Raw genomic sequence first — 21,523 nt, 5'->3', positions numbered from 1 at the left:
ATGGTTGTAGAATACATCACAATTAACATAAACAACCTGCAACATTATTGTGAGAGAGACAATTCAACACAGATAAACAATGGTCAATAGGTCATATGGTCATAGTGCCCATGAGGAATTCACATGATTAAAAAAACACAAACCTAAAGCTGGTGTGTTTTGTTGTGTGTTTGTGCACTTGCGCCTGTGTGTGTGTGTGTGCGCGCGCATGCGTGTGTGTGTGTGTGTGTGTGTGTGTATGATATGACTCAGCTGTACTGGGATCATCAGTTGTTGCGTGTAGCAGAGACTGCTGATTCTCTTCCCATAACACCCTGCTGTGAACACCGACAGATCAAGGTGGGTGCAGTCTGCAGCTATAAGACATACCACATACACATCATACAGGGTACAGCATATCCTGTAGTCTCCTATTTATCTGTATTTGTTTCCACAGGGGAGATGGTGCACATGTATTTGGAAGCTCAAAGTAAAAGCCAGACAACTCTCTATCAGGTCAGGAACTTTTCACTACATCTATCCATTGTACTTCAAATGAAGCTGTAGCTTCAGTGGCCCAATCGGTTAGTGTGCAGTATTTATAAGACAGTTCCAGCAGAGCAATGTCAAAGACGCTGGGAACTTATGTGGCATTTAGGCCCTCAGGGACAATGCCCTCACTATCACATGACCAGCATTAGGCTCTAATGCAACTGCAAAAAAAGAGGTCTAGACTGGTTAAAGTTGCTTTAATCCCACACAGAAACGGTTGCTTCAATTAGTAATTAAATATATACAGTTATTGGTTGACTGAAAAAATATTATTAATATTCTCCTGATAATCTTGGTCTTTAAATATTGTCATGTCCTTTAGGTTGGCTCTGGAAAGTCCTTGGAATGTTTTGCCATCTTTGCGTCATGGTAACCAAATAGCCCGAAAACAGGAATGGCCATATTCCCCGAGCATCACACAGATTCCTCTGCTCTTACAGCGTAAATATGACATCATCAGGGAGCTCCTGTATGCAGAGATGTTACATAATGAGCACGGTGAGTGACATGGAACACCTAAACAGGACCAAACTCACCCAACACACACACACATTGACACTACGCTGTCAATATACAGAGAAACTGATGCAAACCAGCACAAAGATCTGTACTGCGACTACTTTAGTTAACTGACTTGACTATGTGCCTCTGTACCAATATAACTGACCTCTGGTGAACTGGTGAAACCTTAGACAGCCCCAAGTCTTCACTCACATTGATATTATCTCATGGAGACCTGACTAGGCTCGTATTACAGATCTATCACACAAGGAGATGTTATGGTTGATGCACTGCATACATAAGATTGTTCATTTAGACAGGTTGAAACGAGCTGTATGGCTTAGTATTGGCATGCAGAGACCACCAAAGCTCCTTTTCTTGGTGGTGTGACAGGTGGTGTGTGGTGGGATAGCCTGTCACCTGCGCAGCGAGAGGAGTGTGTGTTTGAGTTGGGCGTGCTAGCAGAGAGGGCTCTGTCTGACCGAGACCTGCTGGCTCTGTGTGAACTACCAGGAGCATTCCACATCTACAGGTATATCAACAGTACCAGTTACACTTACTCTCTCTCTCTCTCTCTCTCTCACACACACACACACACACACACACACACACACACACACATACACATACACACACACACACACACACACACACACACACACATATACACACACATACACACACACACACACACATACACACACACACACACACACACACACACACACACACACACACACACACACACACACACACACACACACACACACATATGTAGTACCCCTTGCACACATAAGAGAGTAGTTAGAGTGAAAAGGTGATTGTGGGGTAATTTCATATCCTTATCTGGTGGGAGCAGGCAGGGTGACTGTGAGGAGGAGGGGAAACTCAGGGTGCAGTCATGGTCGGCCCATCCTCAGGAGCTTGCCTGGACAGCACTGGTGTTCCTGATGGAACTGGAGTCCTTTTACCAGGAGGAGAAAAGAGCACTGAGTACACTCATGACCAGGTAAACACACACACACACACACACACACACACGTTCAAATCCATGCACACACACACACACACACACACACACAGGGGCACACACCTAGAGGGATACGTGTACGCAATAGTCAATAATTTAAGTTTAATTTATGATAATTAGCTAGGCCTACTCATGAAAGCATAATGAAACATCTGCATAGTAACTTTGTGTGTGTGTGTGCGTGTGTGTGTGTGTCTGTAGGGTGGATCAGGCTGTGCAGTGTGAAGTGTGTATATGTTTGCATTTGGCAGTGACAAGAGCACAGAGAGAAACACACTCCCATGCAGCTCTCCTGGCAGCAAGACAGAACTGGGAGACATGGTAACACACACACACACACACACACACACACACACACAGGTACAAGTGTAGAGTAATTTAATTAAAAGAGAATTCCGGTGTGATATTGACCTAAAGTGTGTTGAAACATGATACCAAGTGTGAACGTATGTCTCATAGCTCATCTTAGAATGTTCAAAAACCTACACCTTTAAGGGTTAAAAAAGTTAATTTACCAAAACTGCTTATGTATATTTGTGTGTGTGTATGTATGTGTGTGTGTGTGTGTGTGTGTGCACGCGCATAGGCCAGATGTAAACACTGATACCAGAGGGGAGCATCTAGCTACTTTAATTCGACAAAGAGACAAGCATCCAGAGAATAATTCCACACACAACTTGCAGGTAACACACACACACACACACACACACATCATTATGTACAGCATTGTGAATAAGTGAAAGTGTGTGTCTAAAGAACTGTGTGTGTGTGTAAGTCTATACCTCAGTGTCATCTGAACAAATTACAGGATTTCCGTGACAACCAGGAGACGCAGTCTGAGTGCCCAGCCAATCAGAGTGCAGAGACTTCTATGGGTATTCCACTAGCAATGAACACAAATCCCAAACTCACAGCCTAATGGTACTCTTTTATATGTGTTTTATTTCTTCTGTCTTCACTTCCCCTTTCACCTCAGACCCTGGAGACCGTCTTCTCATGGAGGAAACTCCATATTTGGAGATCCTCTGTGATAGGAGTCAGTGTGATGTACAGCATGGCGAGCCAATAGCAGCAGAAGAGGGGCAGGGCCTTGAGAAGCAGGGTTCTCTGATTGCAGCAGCCTGGGGTGACATCAGTGAACCAGCCAATCAAGACTCACCTCCACAGTCACCTCTTGACCAGGACCAGGTATTCTCGGGCTCCCCCAGCATGATCAAATCAGCACATGAGCACCTCTGAGATTCCATTCTCCTCCTTTTCCATCTCTTCTTCTTCCTACTATTGGTTGGTTCTGTGTGACATGCCAGCCTTCTTCCACATTCCTACTCTCTGTTGAGTAAAGTTCAGCCATGACGATGAAATGAGAGTTTGAATTATGTTGCTTTGACTTATTTTTTTCATAAAAACAGGAACGTGGGGTGGCCTTGCTCGTTTGAATGTCTCTCTTTCCTCTTGTTTGTACAGGAAGCAGTCAGTTCAGAGGAGCCTTCAGAGGAGACGCCCGACCTCACACACACACTCCTCACAGATGCGCCTGCAGCACACACACTCCACACACACCCACACACTGGAGATCCTCAGACACTACACACTCACTCAGAGCCTCAGACACTACACACTCTCCTCACAGACGTGCCTGCAATGCACACACTCTTGCATACTGAAGACCTCCAATCACAACTTTCTCAATCTGAATATACACCGAATATACACACACTCCAAACGTATACAGACATTGGAGATCCTCAAACACAGCACGCACACTTAAAACCGCAGAAAACACACCCCGACAGGTCACACACGCCCGTCATGATGGGCGAAGAACCTGAAGTGTGTGTGGAGTCGTGTGCTGAAGTAGACGAGGGTGTGTGTTCTGTGTGTATCGACCAGGAGAGCGTGTTCACAGACGAAGGGAGCGTGTGTGAGGAGGAGAGTGTGTGTGGAGAGGATGTGTGTGTCGAGGGAGTCTATGAGACTCAGGAGGGTGTGTGTCCAGATGTAGAAGAGATGTGTGGTGCTGCAAAAAGTGTGTTTGAGAATCGGAAAAGTGTGTGTGAGAATCACAACGGTGTGCCTGAGAAACAGGAGGGTGAATGTGCTGGGGGTGTGTGTGCTGAGCTGAGCAATGTGTGTGTGGCGAGCGAGTGTGTGTGTGGTGAGAAAGAGTGCATGTGTGTGCAGCCGATGGCAGTTCTGGAGAGAGAGGAGACAATGCGCAGTCTGGTGGACATGCAGAGGAAACTGGAACTTCGCTACCAGCGAGAGCGAGAGAGACACACACTCAGGGTATACACACACACACACACACACACAATCGTTTTATACGTGACATGGCGTTTATTTCTTGTACACATCAGTATGCTGCTCAAAGTGTACACATTGCACATTTTATGTCAGGGCAGGAAAACAAAATAAAATGTTGGTGTGTGTATCAGGTCCAGGAACGCCTGACCATCATTCAGAACAGGAAGTCAGATGATGACTTGCTTGGGATAAAGAATCTTAGTGCATTTACACAGGTATGTGAACACAGCCTGCACACACACACACTGTTTAAGTGTGTGTGCTGATGTTGGTTAATATTTGTACTGTATCTGTGTGTGTGTTTGTGTGTTTGTAGGAGGAGGATGAGCAGCTTCAGAAGATGTTAGTGAGGGAGCGGCTAGAGCAGTTGAGAAGAGAACGTTCATACATACTGCAAACCCGCAGAGAGAGGTACACACACACACACACACACACACGCACACATACACACGCAGATACACACACACACACACACAGTATGTACAGTATAAACACATAATTAAACACACAAGTAAACACAAATCTACATAATTGATCTACTGTGTGTTTGGGTGTGTGTCTGTGTGTGTGGTCTGTTTTCTCTAAACAGGAACACTGCTGGCTTCAAAGAATTGCTCGGACCAACTGCTCAACATACCCTACGCACAGAAGATTGACAAAGACAATTAAAAACACACACGCCCGCACATGCACGCACACACACACACACTCCAAAGACTGCTTAACATATTCTACTCACAGGAAAATAACACAAGAGACACTCAAATACACACACACTCTTCCTACTGCAGTACTGCAATTTTGGGCTCTGTTTGTGTGAACTGCTGCCATCTGCAGGAGAATACTGTATGCGCAACAATTATTGTAGGTGGCCCTCAGCTCTATCAGTTGTGCTGCTAGTCAGAATCCTCCACTCTGTATTACATTTGTTCTTCCTATGGAACTGACTGAGCTCATCAATGGCCAATTGGCTGGACTAGACCAACCTGATTTAGCAACTCAGAGGCATTTTAAATCGCTAAATTTAAATTTCCATCAGCTATGGTTAGACAGGAGTGGGACAAAGAGCTCCTGCCACAGGTGTCTTCCCTCGTTTAAGAGTTTACCCTTAATCTGTTTTCATGAGCAAACATATGGCTGCACACTTTGCTTAAGAACAGCCTCTTTCTTGTCTTTCAAAAAGTGAATCAGTTCATGTGGGTGAGCTGGTGATCATTCAGTGACTAAAGCCACCAGTTCAAAATCACCGGCTCCCCCACACCTTACTAGATGAATGAGTGATCCACTGAACTAAATAAATAACCCCTAGTGAATGATTCCTTAATGTCTTCAGGTTTTAATCAATAATGTGGCTTAATAATGTTTCACCACTTGTGGGCCAAGGAGGTTGCCATTAATAATTACACAAACAGTTTCAGATTTGAACATTTTTTTTAATTCACTTAAACTTTCACAGAAATAAATAAATATCTCACACATACCAAAATTGATTAGAAGTCCTCCGTTCTGCAGTGAGGTTCACACTGATTCAGTTAAATGTTGGCTTCAACCAAACGCTCCACCACAGACACATTGAAACAAAACTAGTTATGCAAGTGTGTGTCTATATGTTTCTTTGTACATGCGAGAAACGCATTCAAGGTTGAACTGAAGTCCATCTGTCCGAACTCTCCCTGGTCTGCTTACTTCAGGTGTCTGGCAAGACCAGGTCAGCGGCTTCTTTACAAATTAAATGATGTGTTGAACAAAATAAAAAAAAACAAACAAACAAAATTCACAGACATTCTTTTGTTTCTGTACTGTAACACATTACTTAGATGAGATGCCATACTTAACTCTTCCTGAAGTTGAACGGTAAATATGTAGAGCAGGGTGCCTATGGACTAGAGACCCTCAGCTCTGACTCTATGTGCGTATGATGGGTCAGATCACGCCATCGTTCCAGTAGTTTCATCAGTAAATATTTAGGAGTATGTACATATGCATCATAGTCAACAGATTTCCCCCATTGCGTGTGTGGGGGGAAGGGTGTGTGTGTGTGTGTGTGAGTGTGAGTTTGTGTGTGTGCGCGTGTGTGCGTGTGCGTTTGTGCGCGTGTGTTTGTGTGTGTGTGTGCGTGTGTGTTTGTGCGCGTGCGAGTGTGTATGTTTGTGTGTGTGCGCGTGTGTTTGTGTGTGTGTGTGTGTGTGTGTGTGTGCGCGTGTGTTTGTTTGTGTGTGTGCGCGTGTGTTTGTGTGTGTGCGCGTGTGTTTGTGTGTGTGCGCGTGTGTTTGTGTGTGTGCGCGTGTGTGTTTGTGTGTGTGCGCGTGTGTGTTTGTGTGTGTGCGCGTGTGTGTTTGTGTTTGTGACACTGTCTTTTTTTTTAGAATAGGCATGTTATATGTTTCTGTGTGAGTCTGTTAATAGGTGTCTGCTTGTTTTTTTTTGTTTTCTTTTTAGAGGGCGGGAGGTTAAATCCTGTGTGTGTGTGCGTTTTATGGGTGTGTGTGTGTGTTTGTGTGTGTTACTGATGTGCACACTGAACCCCTGGCCCATGTGGCCCCCCCTCTTCGTCGGAGCTGTCGTTGTACGCCTCACGTCTGTGACCCCCACATGAACTTTGACCTGGGTCATAATCTTCAAGCTCAGCCTCCTCTGCATCTGCTGTGATATTCTCATCCTTCTCACGCTCTGGAAGTAGGTCCTCCAATTCCTAAGAACACACACACACACACACACACACACACACACACATGTGGTTAAAAATGCATCAGCCAAATGTAATGTAATATATATGGACATAAACTCATACTCTACCTACCAACAAAAAAACAAAGTAGTAAAAGATTGAGTTTCATATGGGTTCCACAGGCTTGTCTGAATTAGTGATTCTTTAACATAACCTTTGTAGATGTCAATGAGAGGGTCTGATCTGGGTTTGATACACTTAACTTAGTGGTGGTGCGCTAGGAGTGGTGGTGGTGCGCTAGGAGTGGTGGTGGTGGTGGTGCGCTAGCAGTGTTGGTGCGCTAGGAGTGTATAAGTATATATACTTTTTTGATCCCGTGAAATTTGGTCTCTGCATTTAACCCAATCGGTGAATTAGTGAAACACAAACAGCACACAGTGAGGTGAAGCACACACTAATCCCGGCGCAGTATGCTGCCTGCTACAACGGCGGCGCTCGGGGAGCAGTGAGGGGTTAGGTGCCTTGCTCAAGGGCACTTCAGCCATGCCTACTGGTCGGGGTTCAAACCGGCAAACCCGGTCACAAGCCCGAAGCGCTAACCAGTAGGCCACGGCTGCCCCAAACTAGGAGTGGTGGTGGTGCGCTAGGAGTGGTGGTGGTATGCTAGCAGTGGCGGTGGTATGCTAGCAGTGGCGGTGGTGGTTCGCTAGGAGTGGTGGTGGTGGTGGTGGTGGGCTAGAAGATGCATGGTAACACTGAATGGGCTATTCATTGTTTAAAAAATAGTTCCAAATGTAATACCTCGTAAAAATGTGTTTAATACATTTTAATACCTTTTAATGGCCCTTATTTTTGCTACGTTGATTTGCTACCTTTTAATAGTTTTTAAAACCCTGCGGATACCCTGATAATGCCACCAACGACCCGACATTGGTGTGTATGGAAGCCTTTATGTAAGACAGAACTGCTTTCTCCTCTGATTAAAACAATAACAATCACAGGTTTGTGCAGGGGTTAGCACTTTTTCTCTCTCTCTCTCTGTGTGTGTGTGTGTGTGTGTGTGTGTGTATGTATGTGTTAGGGCTTTGACTCCGAACTTCGTTATTCAAATATAATTCGATTATTTTTCAAATTAAAGATATTATGTCTGATTTTAATCACCTCAGTTATCAATCAAAGCAATCAGGGAAAAGAAATGGCAACACAATCATGAAAAACACTCAAATAAATAAATGTGTAGATAAGTCTGAATTAAAAGCAGCACTGGTTGAAGCCTGGAAATATTGTAAACAAAGTACCGTTAGCTTAATTTGCTAGTGTATCATAGTCTGGTTAGACTGTTCAGTTTCCCTACGTGTGTTTAAGTTTCAAATGAATACTTTTTCTCCTTGGGACAGGCCCGTTTGAGTCTTGGAAAATACTTTTCCATTTGCATCGGGATTGAGATAATCAGAACTTAGCAGTCAATTTGAATGCAACAGTTTTAAACAAATTCGTGCAGCCTGCTAATGATGCTAACCGGATTTAATAGCAATTTAGCCAGTCATCTTGCACGATTAATGTTTGGATTACATGTTGTGCATGCTGAGGAGGGATGCGCCTGTTGAGAGGGAGAGAGAGTGTACGGGGGAAGGAGAGTCTGTGTTGAGGTAGGCCTACTTCTATCGCCTACTCTGGTAGAGTTTGACATACTACAATGCAAGATATATTTAGCCTATTTATTTATGGACAACGTAAGGCAGGAGGTGTGTGTTGCTTTTAATTATGAATGTTCTATCGAACGTATTTTTTATTGATATCGATTACATGTCTATTGCGATACATATCGCTATCGTTTTATTGTCCAGCCCTATCTCAATAACAATTTTAACAATTTTAACCTTTCGTGCACATAGTCTATTGACATTGACTGATACACTGCCCTCTGGTGGACAGAACATATAGAACGTAAGTTTGATACCAATATCGGTCTTACTGGAGACATTTAATGGTTAAAATATTATTAATACATATTCGAATATATTCGAATTTTAATATTAATAAACAAACGAACTTTGAATATGATTTTTGGGCCAAAGTCAAAGCCCTAGTGTGTGTGTGTGTGTGTGTATTACCATCAGCTTCTCAGGACCGATCCAGCCGCTTTCTGGGAATTGCACATCAAATTTGATGAACAGATCTCCTTTTTCGAATGGATTTCTGTAGTGAGGCATCCCCTCCCCCTTGACCACCTTAACGCAGCCTGTGCAGACACACACACACACACACGTACAAATATGCAAACATAGACATACATCAGTAGCATATCTGGCACAGTATCCACACTCATTCATAAAGAGACCATTTACTTGTATAGTCCACACACAGGCAATTCAGGCTGATAACCTGCTGTGTACACACAAGTACATTAACTTCACTGATGAGATTTACCCATATATAATTGCTTTATTATGTCCATGATATTAAACACATATTAAGATTATTCTGGAGACACGCACACAGGTCATTCTGTCAAGGCACACACACACAGGCACACACACGCACACAGACACACACAGACAGCCCTACCAGGCTCGATGACGTTTCCGGCGGGGTGTTTGACAAGGAGCTGCCGTGCGTCCAGGTGCACCAGCTGCAGCTGGAAGCCACACAGAGCCTCCACCAGCCCGATGCGCCGGGTCACATAAAGGTCGTTGCCATCCCGACGGTAGTCCTGCACACAGTCAAGATGAGGCAAAACATGCATAATATCACACTGGAAGCAAGAGTTTGTGTTAACGTGTATATTAGAGCTCATGTGTTCTTGTTCTCATGTAGCCTACTTGTAAGTACATGTGTGTGTGTGTGTGTGTGTGTGTGTGTGTGTGTGTGTGTGTACAGTATGTACGCCTGTGTGTTTGTCTTTAGTAGTATAAACACCATGTCATGTCACCAGTAATATGTCACCAGGTTCAGTATTGTGTGTGTGTGCATGCGTGTGTGCGAGCAAGCGTGTGTACCTCATGGTCTGTCTCCTGCAGAATGAGTACTATATCTCCAGGTTCGGTGTTGGGCGCCTGGTCAGCCTCTCCACCGAAGGTGATCTTCTGGCCATGTCTCATGCCCTTATCAACATGGACCTCTAGCATCTTCACCTCCTTAATCACACGCCTCCCCTCACACTCCCTGCAGCGATCCTTTTCACTGATCACCTCACCTACATACACACACACACACACCTTTAGTTTCTGCAATAAACATTTTGATTGATCCTTACACACATTAAAGCATGCAGACACACAGGCACATTCACACACCCTGTACCTTCTCCATTGCAGTCGGAACAGACTGACTGCATCTGTTGCACCATGCCAGGGGCCAGCTGTCTGATCATCACTCTCACACCTCTCCCACGACACGCCGTGCACTTCTGCACCGCACCTGGCTTGCCGCCCTGCCTGGAACACACACACACACACACACCATGTAAATGTTGGTGTACACGTCCTGCAAATATTTAACAAATATATGCAGGAGAACATGACGCAAACTCCTTAAGAATAAAAAGTTGAGCAACTGCGGTCACGTCCATCTGCAGTGAGCACACAAATCTGGATAGTGGCATTGAAGTAAAGGAACATTATATCCAACAGGGGGCAGCAAATCTTAAACTGAGAAATGGAAACACTGGCAGTGGCACTCTACGCTACTGTCCAAAAGGCGATCCATCAGCCAACAAAACCTCTTTTCTGATAAAAAACAAAGAATCTATTAAGCTGACACCTTCAAAAACCTATTTTTTTAAATCTATAATGCTCATGCTAACTTTAAAATGCATGACCTGTTTAATTACCTTCACCAGTCTCAATAATAGTGTCAGCCTCTGGGCCTAGACCTCTGTCATCCCATCACTAAGATTAGGAAAAGAGATCTGTGCTCACACACACACACACACACACACACACACACACACACACACCTCTAACAATGACCCATCACTAAGAGTGGAGACAGACACCAGAGGTTTCATACAGACACAGCGTACGCACGAATCTGGGACAGGCTAATGTAATGACACGCCAAGCAAGCACAAGCACATCAATACTAAGAGGAACCCTGAGGAACCCTGGGGAACCCTTGAGAACCGCCAGCATGATGGGACCGAGAGGGTTTACAAAGGCAGAGACATTCTGTGTTTTAGTAGAAAGACAGCCACAAGACCAAACATCAATGCCAAAGAGTCTTCCATCTGGCTAGGTAATGGCCTTCTGGCTGGTATCTGAGTCTGTTTGGCAAACTGGGTCAAACAAAAACAACCAAGAACAAACATGAAGTAAGAGGTGGCTATATACTGATCAGAGACCACAAGCTGACTTTCAGATCACGCAAACAATCACACACACACACGCACAAACAAACGCACACACACACAAATATACAGGAGAAACACACACCCATCTACTCACCCACTACAGGCGGCACAGAGAACATTCTTGCTCAGCTGCAGTTTTGTAGTCTTGCCGTTATAAAGATCTTCCAGTGACACCCTGTGAAAGAAGACAGGAAACAATCACTGAATCACGCACTCTATGTCCCTCTGAGGCTCCCATATCTTTCCTTACCACCGGGCCTCTTCAGTCATTGTACTGCTGCCGTTTTAGACAGGTTTTAGTCAGGTAAGGGCAGCATGACTGTCACTCTTCCTAAACAACCTAAACTAGCCATCCTATTGGCTGAAAAAATCATTTTGAACCATGCCTATTGGCCATCCTGAATTAGCTCATCTACTTGATAGGTCAGGCTGAAGCTAAGCCCAATACACGCCCAGCACACACACACACACCCAACACAGACACACACATAAACAGACACATAGACACACACACACACACAGACACACACACCCTATACCTCTGCCAGCTCAGCTTTTGTGTCAAACACAGACAGTCTAAAGTACGTTTTCAACATAAAAAGATGCTGTACAGTCACGTTATACTTTATAATGATTACAGCAGCTGATGAACAGGAATTGTACATGTTTTATCAGAACTATGACCCAAGTCAGAGATACATTCTGATATTGTACTCTTCTCTTTATGCTCCAAGCTTGACTAACGTCTGCTTCACTCCCATATGCAACACCCCTTAATTTCAATGACCATCAGGCCCTAATGAATGCAGCAAAGACTCCATCTTTATTTCTAACCACCTCTCCTCTCTACCCATCTCTTCTCTCCCTCCCTCCTTTCTCTCTCTCTCTCTGTCTGTCCCTCTTCTCTCCCCCAGGCCTCACCTGAGCGGATGCACCATGTCCTCGCCCCTCCTCCTTCCACCGTTTCGGCTGCGCCCTGGCGCCCCCTGGCCCCCCATAAAGCCGAAGAGGCCCCCGCCAAAGATGTGGGAGAAGATATCCTCCATGCCGGCCCCCCCGCCGCCACCCTCACGCAGACCCTGCTCGCCATAGCGATCGTACAGCTCCTTCTTCTCCGGATCGGACAGCACCTCGTAGGCAAAACTGATCTCCTTAAACTACACACAGACGCACGCACACACAGAGGAAAGCACATACATATGTAAATATGAAAACACAAAATGAAAACAGAGGATATGTGTCTGAAAATTAAATGTAACAATTATTAAAATGCATTGCATTGATCTAACCTAAATCGCGAACTCATATACCTCCCCTAAACGCAAAACACACAGCTGATACACGTGTTGACGTCACGGGAGCACTGCTTACCTTGTCTCCTGCGTTTGGATTCTTGTCTGGGTGATATTCCTTCGCTAGTTTTCGATATGCCTGGGGAACACGGGCAAATCAATTATCACGTCAATTAGACCCAATTGCACTCGTTCTTACGGGACAAGAGTCATCATTTGGGGGGATTCACAGCATCAATACCGCTAGCAGTGCTGGAGGTTATGACTTATGAGATTGATCTTCTTACCTAACATTTGCTACTTTATAAAAAACATTGTGCAACCATCAGTGAAGCATACATGTCCTATGAAAACATGAACCAACTCCCCAATGACATAGTTTTCAAGAAATCGCTGAGATCTTCCAGCAATGCCAAAAGCGGATTAATAGCTATGGCTACATTTTGTGGGTAAACGTTACAAGCTAGCGAATACGATTTCCATTAACGTTACGCCTGTCAGTCAATGTTTGTGTAGCCTCCTGAAGTGGTCCTTCGGCAAGATAATACATTTGCCATCTGACGTTATTGTTTTGTCAGACAAACACTGAACGTGAGATGAAACGCTGACAAAAAGCCAGTCATACAAAGGCGCCCAGATTTTGGTGTCAGGCCCAAAAACGCAATTTCACGTAGGAAACTAGGCCACATGAATAGCAAGCTAGTCAGCTAGCTAGCATAATCTTAGCTAGCATAACAAAGCAGGGTAGTGTAAAAACTAGCACAATGGCAATGGCTATCCTGCTATCTGGTTAGCTAGAGCAAACGTCTGCTCATCTTACGTTAACGTTATCCAAGTGCGACCGATGGGATGGACCGTGCCAGTGACCTATCGTGCATAATAAGTAGCTTTAGCTAATTCACCTTTTTCAGTTCATTCTCGGATGCTGATGGAGAAACCCCGAGAATGTCGTACAGTTTGGTGTCCACAGCGTTCGCCATACTGGTCCACTGTGAGGATAGACCCCTTTAGCAACAGCAGAGCCTGGGCGCAGGACGGGAGAGAAAAGCCGGTTGATAACGTCATACGCAATGCGTCAAATTTAGCCCAAGTCCCAGTGGGAAGGCTATCAGCTGTTAAGCCAGGGAATCAAACTTTCTGGCTAGTGGCTAGGCCTACATCTCTCGCATCACGAAAAAGTTTTCACATATGTATCCACATTGTTAGTCGTCTCCGCATCCGCTGCATTAATTAAGCACCACTCAGCCAACCACAGTCAAAATGATAAGCCTACTCATAACTAGGCTAATTATCAGAAAAAGTTGGGACGTTATAATGCAAATAAAATCAGAATGTGATAAAGCTACACATTTCTTAAACACAGCCTATTTAGCTGCAAAAAAGGATATTGACAACATATCAAATGTTGTAAATGAAAATTTCGACTCAACTGAGAAGACCAGTTATAGAGTTTTGAGAACCAGTTATAGAGTTTTGTTTTATCCCATTCCTTGCCGATATTGGATTTCAGTTGCTCAACAGTATGGGGTAGGCTATTCTTAATGTTTTTCATTCAATGATGCACCTAATTTGACAGGTCTGGACTGCAGACAGGCCATTTTGACACATGGACTCTTCCTCTATGGAGAAATACTGTTGAAATATGTGCAGAATTCATTTTGGCATTGTTTTCCTGAACTATTCAAAGTCTTCCCCGAAAAATACATTGCCTGGATGGCAGTATGTTGCTCAAATGTAGGCCTACTGTATACATCATTCAAAATTGATTGTTTGCCAGATGTGCAAGATGCCCATGCTGTAGGCACTAATGCACGTCTACACCAACAAGTTGGATAAGTTGGGTAGTTGGATAGGCACTCTCCTCTTTGGAGTTCATGATTTCCAAAAAGAATGGCAAATGGATCTCACCACAGGACCTCTTTTCCACTTTACCTCAGTTCATTTTAAACAAGCTCAGGCCCAGATAAGACGGTAGTATTTCTGCACGTAAATACAGTTTCTTCTTTTGTATGGTAAAGTTTACACTAGCATTTGTGAATTAACAGTAGCGGAGATTTGGGGGGCCCCCCAAATAAAATAAAACCCGGGGCCTCGCCGCTAGGGGGGGCCCCCCACTGGTAGGATTTTTATCTTATTTTTTAAATACAGTTTATTGACCACATATCCATTCGGAATTGTTTACTACTTAAATGTTCAATAAAAATATATGTAGGCTGGGTTAGGCATAGTTTTTGTCTGTTTAACACAGCCAGAGAGCTGGCTATACTGTGTGAGGGAACTACCGATTTTGATAGGGGAAGAGTTCGTAAGAAAAAGCGTTTGTGTTCAGATTAACACGCAGATGAGATTTTAGAAGACAGCAGGGACAGATTCAGAGTCGATGTGTTTTACTACATACTTGACGTCTTTGTTTCTCAGTTTGAACATCGATTTGCAGATTTCAAGAGAATAGCTGGAAAATTTGCTGCTCTGAACCCGAAACATTTTACTCTGCTGCGCCTGATAAAGTTAGAGCGCTTGCGGACTTTTATTCACAGGATCTATCCAATGCCGACGAAGTGGTTAATGAATTTGTTACATTTTGTGCAATGTACAGTGAGCTGTGCATGCATTTAAACACCCACAGAATCCTCCCATTTCTCATCGCAAACGACATGGATCGGGCTTTTCCTAATCTTGCCATTCTTTATCGTATTTACTTGACGATTCCAATTAGCAGTGCGAAGGCAGAGAGAAGTTTTAGCCGACTGAAACTCATCTTACGCTCCACCATGGGTGAGTGGCCAGCGGCTGTCAGACTTAGCGCTCCTCTGTATCGAGAGAGACATTGAGGTCAATAAGGATAAAGTTATTGACAGATTTGCAAACATGAAGGAGAGAATGCTGAAACTCATAGATTAAATGTTTTTTGCAGTGTGCATGTCCTTTTAGGCCTGTAAAGCTACGTGTCTGTTTTTTCCTTTGTTGAGAAATTCTTAAAAGTGGGCCAACTTTTAACGTTCTTGAGTTCACAGTCGCTCATTTTCTGTTAGGCAAGGGCTATGGGATATTGTTTTCATTTACGTTTCTTTTCTTTAAAAAGGATGGGATAGTTGTTGTCCCTTTAACATGCTAAATGAGTTGAAGTTGTTGAGCAAAGTTGTTGTTTGTTTGACCGGAATAGGGAGCTATGATCAAAGGCTTTATTTTTTATTTTTCCTGGAATAAACATATATTAAATATTTTGGTTGGTTGGCTACTGCATATTACATGTGTGAATGGAAAGGTTGGTGAAATTACGCTAGTGCAAGCCAACGCGACAGTGCGGGTTACTGCAACAATCAGTGAGGGGGGGCAAACATCTCCCGCCCCCCCTCACACAATACCCGAGCTCCGCCCCTGTGAATTAAGTATCAATGTGCTCATAGACAATGGTTATCAGAGGTTTACCTGAGCCCATACAATGATTTTCATTACAGAAACAGGTCTGGTTTTAATGCAGTGTCATCAGAGGTCCAAGGCCATCCAATAAGGTTTTTTAGCTCTGTCCCTTGTTTGCAAAGATTTCTCTGGATGTACTGTGGATGATGAACTCCCCAAATACTTTTTTTCATGTTAAAAAGCATTAATTATATTGTTTTATCATTTGTCCACACACGTTTACACAGAGTGATGAATACCTCTACATCTTTACTTCTAAGAAATTCTGCCTTTCTGGGATGCTCTTTTTCATACCCAATCATGTTGCCAGTTACCTTAATCAATTGTAAAATATTCCCATCTCAACTTGTTGCTGGTATCAAATTCAAAGTGAACATATATTTTCCATGAAATAGTCATACGTGTCATTTCAACATTTGATACTGTATATTGGCTGTCCTTTTTGCAGCTAAAGTTTACAAGATTTGCAGATTCTGTTTTTATTTACATTTTACACAACCTTTTCTGATTTGGGGTTGTATATCAAAGTCAGGACTAGTCTGGCTTGTTAGTGTGTGTGTGTGTGTGTGTGTGTGTGTGTGTGTGAATATAAACAACTGTAACTCACAAATGGACTGGGTGTAGGCTACCAATGTCTCTGTTCCAAATATCCCAGAGATCACAATCCTAAATGAAAATAGTAAAATAATGACAATTATTGAAATGCTATTTTGATCTGTATATGGACACGTTTCAACTTTAAGTTGTTAAAATACTTGTTGGCATTAGCCTATCACTAGGCTGAGTGAACCAAAGTGAACCTGTAAGCAAATCTGAATTTGCTCTGCAGAATTGTCTGGGTTCACCCAGGCTACATTATCACAGAAGCATCACATTGGGTTTTAATTGTCAATTGTTTTTGGATTTGGGAGTCTTGGGCATGCCAACCATTGCTCTGGGTACAAGAAGAGATTACATGAGGAGGGAGAGGGACAGGGAGGTGGGACTGAGAATGAATGAGAGAGAGAGAGAGAGAGAGAGAGAGATTGGGCATGTGGGTTGCACTTGTTGTAAACTAACAAGACTAAAGTATTGCTCAATTTCTGCCATAGGTAGTCAACAGTGTCATATCTACCCATGACCATGAGTGCTAGATTAATAATGTAAGAAATATGCAAAGCCTAGGCCTACTGTGTGAAAGAGAGAGACTATCTGTCAAGCCACTGAATTGAAGTGACAGAACATTGTTCCAGTGTTTGTATGATTAATCTATGGTGTAATTGCTATATGTGTGTCTCTGAGCATTTCAGAATGGGCAGTTGTTTCAGATGGAAACGTAGATCAATTCTCCCCTTCTCCCATTATAGTTGCTGCAAGCATGAAGCGTCAGAGAGGCCTCCTCACACGGTCTACAGTTGGAGCCAGATGGGAAGGAATTTCTGTCAGGACTTTTAACCATGCAGTTAAAAGGATTTAACTGTTAGACACACTGTTGGAGAGTTCAGCTGGTCTTTCACCTCACTGCAACTTTTCATCATTATCTAAATTAAACACATCCTGAGTACAGTTGATTCTTCTTTAGAACACAATTCTGTTTAAATGGATGTAGGCTATTCATGTCTTTCTTTCTTTCTTTTTCTCTTTCTTTCTTACTAGCTGCTGTTTTCTTAACAATGCTGAAACGTGATACTTGATGTTTTTGTAGACCTAATACTTTTTCCCCTGCAGCATTTGCTGTTTCTCATTCTCCCCCATGCTCTGACTTTAGGGACTTAGACTCATTTAGGCCTAATAGGTGTTATTTATGAGCCAGAACCCATGGTCATTTGTGTGTGTCATGGCGCTGTTTGCCTTGCTTATTTGTTGCATGTTTTCAAGTGTCCCTCCCTCTCTCATTGTGTGTTATGTGTTCATCTCTCTCTCTCTCTCTCTCTGTGTATGTGTGTGTGTGTGTAAATATTTTCTCTGTAGTGTGGTGAAACCTGCCTGTCAACTCTGCTGCTGTTGGAGGCGGAGACAGCCTCGGGTGGGACGCACATACACACACACACAGTCACACACTAACTAGCCGGCGCTCAGACTGTAACATTTCAGTTGCAGTTTTTAGCCCTGGACACACAGCTGAAGTCTGCCGTCTGGATTACTGGAGCTACTGAGTGTGTCTGTGTGCGAGTGTCTGTATGAGCGTTTAGTGTGTGTATGTGTGTGTGAGTTTCTCAGTGCCAGTGCTCAGTGTGTGTGAGTGTGAGTGTGAGTGCCAAACTATCCGTGTGATTGTGTGTGCACTAGTGTTGTTTTTTCTTTGTTGTGTTTGGTACTGTGAGTGTCGGCAAGTGTCTTTGTGTATGAATGTGAGTACGTGTGCCTCTGTGTTTGGGGCTATTCTGTTTGAGTGAGTATGTCGAATAGAAGGTGTGTGTGTCTGTAAACATATGTGTCCTCCTCGTATGGGCCTGGCAAAGTCGGCCTCCTGTCGTGTGTGTGAGTGTGTGAGTGTGTGTGGCTTTGTTAAATGGGGGGTTGCCAGAGTTACTCTGGTGCGGCGGAGAGTGACGGGGCACACACTTACGCCAACACTCATGCGATCAACCTCAACGACGTCAGCCTCCTCAATCTGTGAGTATGAAAGCCACCTGCTGCTGCTTACACACACTGCTGCTGATACTCACACACACACACACACACACACACACACACACACACACACACACACACACACATAGATGGAGAGAGAGGGAGACATTAAATGTGGGAGGTGAGGAATGCACATGGTTGACATGGTTGACATGGTTGTGTGTGTGTGTGTGTGGGGGGGGGGGGGGGGGGTGCATATTTATTTGATAAGATCACCTGAGTTTCTTGCTGTGTAAGAGAATCACACAGTTTCTGTGAATCTCTCTCTTTCTCTCTTCTCTTCCTCCGTGTGTGTGTGTGTGTGTGTGTGTGTGTGTGTGTGTGTGTGTGTGTGTGTGTGTGTGACAGACAGAGAGGGTATTGAGGTTCAACAAGTGTGTTTAAAGTGGTGTAAGATGAGCCATGGGCAAGTGGAGGAGTGTGTGAGACGGATAGAGAGACGTTTGGGTAAAAATACCCTTAGCTGACCCACAAACACACATGCTGTTGAGTATATTTGGATGCGTTGTTGTTGTGTGAGAGAGAGAAAGAGGGAGAGATCAAGCATCAGACAGACATATTACTTCCCTCATTCCATCTCACTGATAAACAGCTTGTGAATGTGTGTGTGTGTGTGTGTGTGTGTGTGTGTTAAAGAGAGAGAGAGAGTGTAGCAGCAGTGGCACCTGCCTGGTTATCCCACATTCACACACATACGTACACACACACACACACACACACACACACACACACACACACACACACACACACACACACACCCCACAGATGCATGCAACTAATTTAAAAAATGCTCTTCAAAGTAAAGACAGCTGTACTTTCCTCCTCTGACGCATGTTAAACATTTTCCCGCATGTATGACAATATAATCATATTCAAGCACTGTGAATGGACACAAATAAGCACTATCACTCTGCAGGGTAATGGAGTTTAGTGGATTATAGTGTGTGGGGTATAGTAAGGGTAGGAGAAGTATGAGAGAATGCGTACAGTAAGAGCTAGACACTGTAGTCTGGCTGATTTACAATGTGGGGCCATGCTCTATAAATAGAGTGCTGGCAGAGTCTCCTATGGGGAGTTTAGAGGGAGGGAGAGAGAGAGAGAGAGAAAGAGAGAGAGAGAGAGACTGAGAGCGAGGGAGAGAAAGAGCATGCGAGGGAGAGAGATAGAGAGGCTACCTAATTCTATGGGTATAAAGAACAATGACTGCGCTGTTTCACTTTAGGAGACCCCTCCCCCTATTCCAACACACACTTTCTCTCTTTCCCTCCCTCACACACACACACACACATTGCAGGGATGGTTAGTGGAGTATGTTTTTGTTATCTGCTCTGGCAAGGTCACCCAGAGTCAACTCTTTTATTTATTTGCTCCGCTGACACACACACACACACACACACACACACACACACACACACACACACCATCACACACACACATAAATATACATAGATACACTCACATTTAATATGGTAAAACAATTGATAGAACACAACCTTCAAGTGAAATAAATAAAAGTGGTCTGATATGTTTTATATATGACGTATGATTGTGTGAGTGCAAATACGTCTATTTAAGTCCATGGAGTCGCATAATATCCTGGAAAGTGTGAGGCTTTCAGTGCATGCAAAGGAGGTTAATTTGACTATGAAAATGTTTTGTGTGTGTGTGTGTGTATGTGTGTGTGTGCGCGCGTGCACGTGCGTATGGTTGTGTGTGTGTGTGTGTGTGTGTGTGCGCATATGTGCGTGTGTCTGTGTGCGTGTGTGTGTGTGTCAGGAAGAATAATAATTGGCAGGCTCCTCTGTGTGGAGATAAGAAGCCGTACCTGCGTCCAGAGTGTGTGAGCGAGAGAATCACGCAGAGCAGCACTGAGCTCTTCACATTCAGCGCCTTGCCACATGGCTTAGACCTCAATGAATGGATGGCCACAAACAGTAAGTACACAAACATAGTTACACACACACACACACACACACACACACACACACACACACACACGCAGTTACACATACATATACACACACATGCTATAATCAGGGTTAGAGAGAGAGAGAGAGAGAGAGAGAGAGCAACATATATAACAACATATAACAACATAAGCTTGTGGACAGGCTGATGAGTATATAGATGGATACCAAGAGGCCCAAGCCCAGGTTCCCAGAGGTTTATGCGGCCCCTTGTGACAGCCTCCCAACTTCAACTCCCAGGCAGTAACATCCTAAATCCACAACCCAGCAGCCAGATCCTAAATCTGCAACCCAGCAGCCAGATACTAAATCTGCAACCCAGTAGCCAGATCCTAACTCCGCTGCCAGAAGGGTACTTGTAGTGCGCAGTCTTCCACTTAGGCCAAGTACCATGTCTTGCAGCATTAGCGAAAGTGAAACTATATTAGTCTAGGTGCCTCGTGGGCCAGATCCGCTCCAGAGTAATGGGCTCTTCCTTTAGTCCGCATTACACCAGGGGGCCTCCGATGGTTTCCTCACTCTCCCACGCTCGGCTCTATCCAGGGGTCTTAGGAGGTTATAGTAGAATGTCCTCGTACTCTCGGCTCAATCCAGGGGTCTTAGGGGTTGTGGGCATTCTGAGGACACATTGGCAACTAGATGGCTGAGTGAAAAATGTTCTGCAGTCTCAAGGCTGTTCCAGCTATATACATAGGCTATAGTGCACTTGATAAGGCTTTGCCTACAGACAGACAGACAACTATTAAAAGCCATATTACAGGGTACAGCAAGTTTAAAGTTGGTCAGTTCACAAGCGCACACTCACACACTCAGACAATATAAGTGGAGGTGGTTCAGAGTTTGGTC

The 21,523-nt window shown here is 44.0% G+C and overlaps 3 protein-coding genes across 3 annotated transcripts in view; 2 read left to right on the top strand and 1 right to left on the bottom strand.

The window, feature by feature from the left end:
* Positions 1–1,010: 1,010 nt before the first annotated feature.
* LOC121724629 lies at positions 1,011–4,693 on the top strand. The gene is made up of 9 exons (XM_042111321.1): positions 1,011–1,029; positions 1,426–1,564; positions 1,892–2,041; positions 2,264–2,383; positions 2,649–2,745; positions 2,871–2,937; positions 3,039–3,250; positions 3,527–4,151; positions 4,683–4,693. Exons 1-9 carry the CDS (start codon positions 1,011–1,013, stop codon positions 4,691–4,693), a joined length of 1,440 nt encoding a protein of 479 aa, XP_041967255.1.
* Positions 4,694–6,754: 2,061 nt separating this feature from the next.
* Positions 6,755–21,523, bottom strand: part of dnaja2b (DnaJ heat shock protein family (Hsp40) member A2b) — a 15,255-nt gene continuing 486 nt past the window's right edge. Inside the window, exons 2-10 of the mRNA XM_042109462.1 lie at positions 13,580–13,700; positions 12,757–12,816; positions 12,307–12,542; positions 11,480–11,560; positions 10,338–10,471; positions 10,034–10,230; positions 9,603–9,747; positions 9,149–9,276; positions 6,755–7,058 (exon numbers count right to left, since the gene is read on the bottom strand). Of these exons, the coding sequence (XP_041965396.1) occupies positions 6,870–7,058; positions 9,149–9,276; positions 9,603–9,747; positions 10,034–10,230; positions 10,338–10,471; positions 11,480–11,560; positions 12,307–12,542; positions 12,757–12,816; positions 13,580–13,657 (1,248 nt within the window). The 5' untranslated portion in view covers positions 13,658–13,700 and the 3' untranslated portion in view covers positions 6,755–6,869. The remainder of the gene's footprint in view (positions 7,059–9,148; positions 9,277–9,602; positions 9,748–10,033; positions 10,231–10,337; positions 10,472–11,479; positions 11,561–12,306; positions 12,543–12,756; positions 12,817–13,579; positions 13,701–21,523) is intronic.
* Positions 18,110–21,523, top strand: part of LOC121723617 (MOB kinase activator 2) — an 8,299-nt gene continuing 4,885 nt past the window's right edge. The window contains exons 1-2 of the mRNA XM_042109474.1: positions 18,110–18,692; positions 20,487–20,644. Coding sequence (XP_041965408.1) covers positions 18,589–18,692; positions 20,487–20,644 — 262 coding nt within the window. The 5' untranslated portion in view covers positions 18,110–18,588. The remainder of the gene's footprint in view (positions 18,693–20,486; positions 20,645–21,523) is intronic.

This window comes from Alosa sapidissima, chromosome 11 (genome assembly GCF_018492685.1).
Source record: "Alosa sapidissima isolate fAloSap1 chromosome 11, fAloSap1.pri, whole genome shotgun sequence".
Classification (NCBI taxonomy): domain Eukaryota; kingdom Metazoa; phylum Chordata; class Actinopteri; order Clupeiformes; family Clupeidae; genus Alosa; species Alosa sapidissima.
This window is presented reverse-complemented; position numbering and strand designations above follow the sequence as displayed.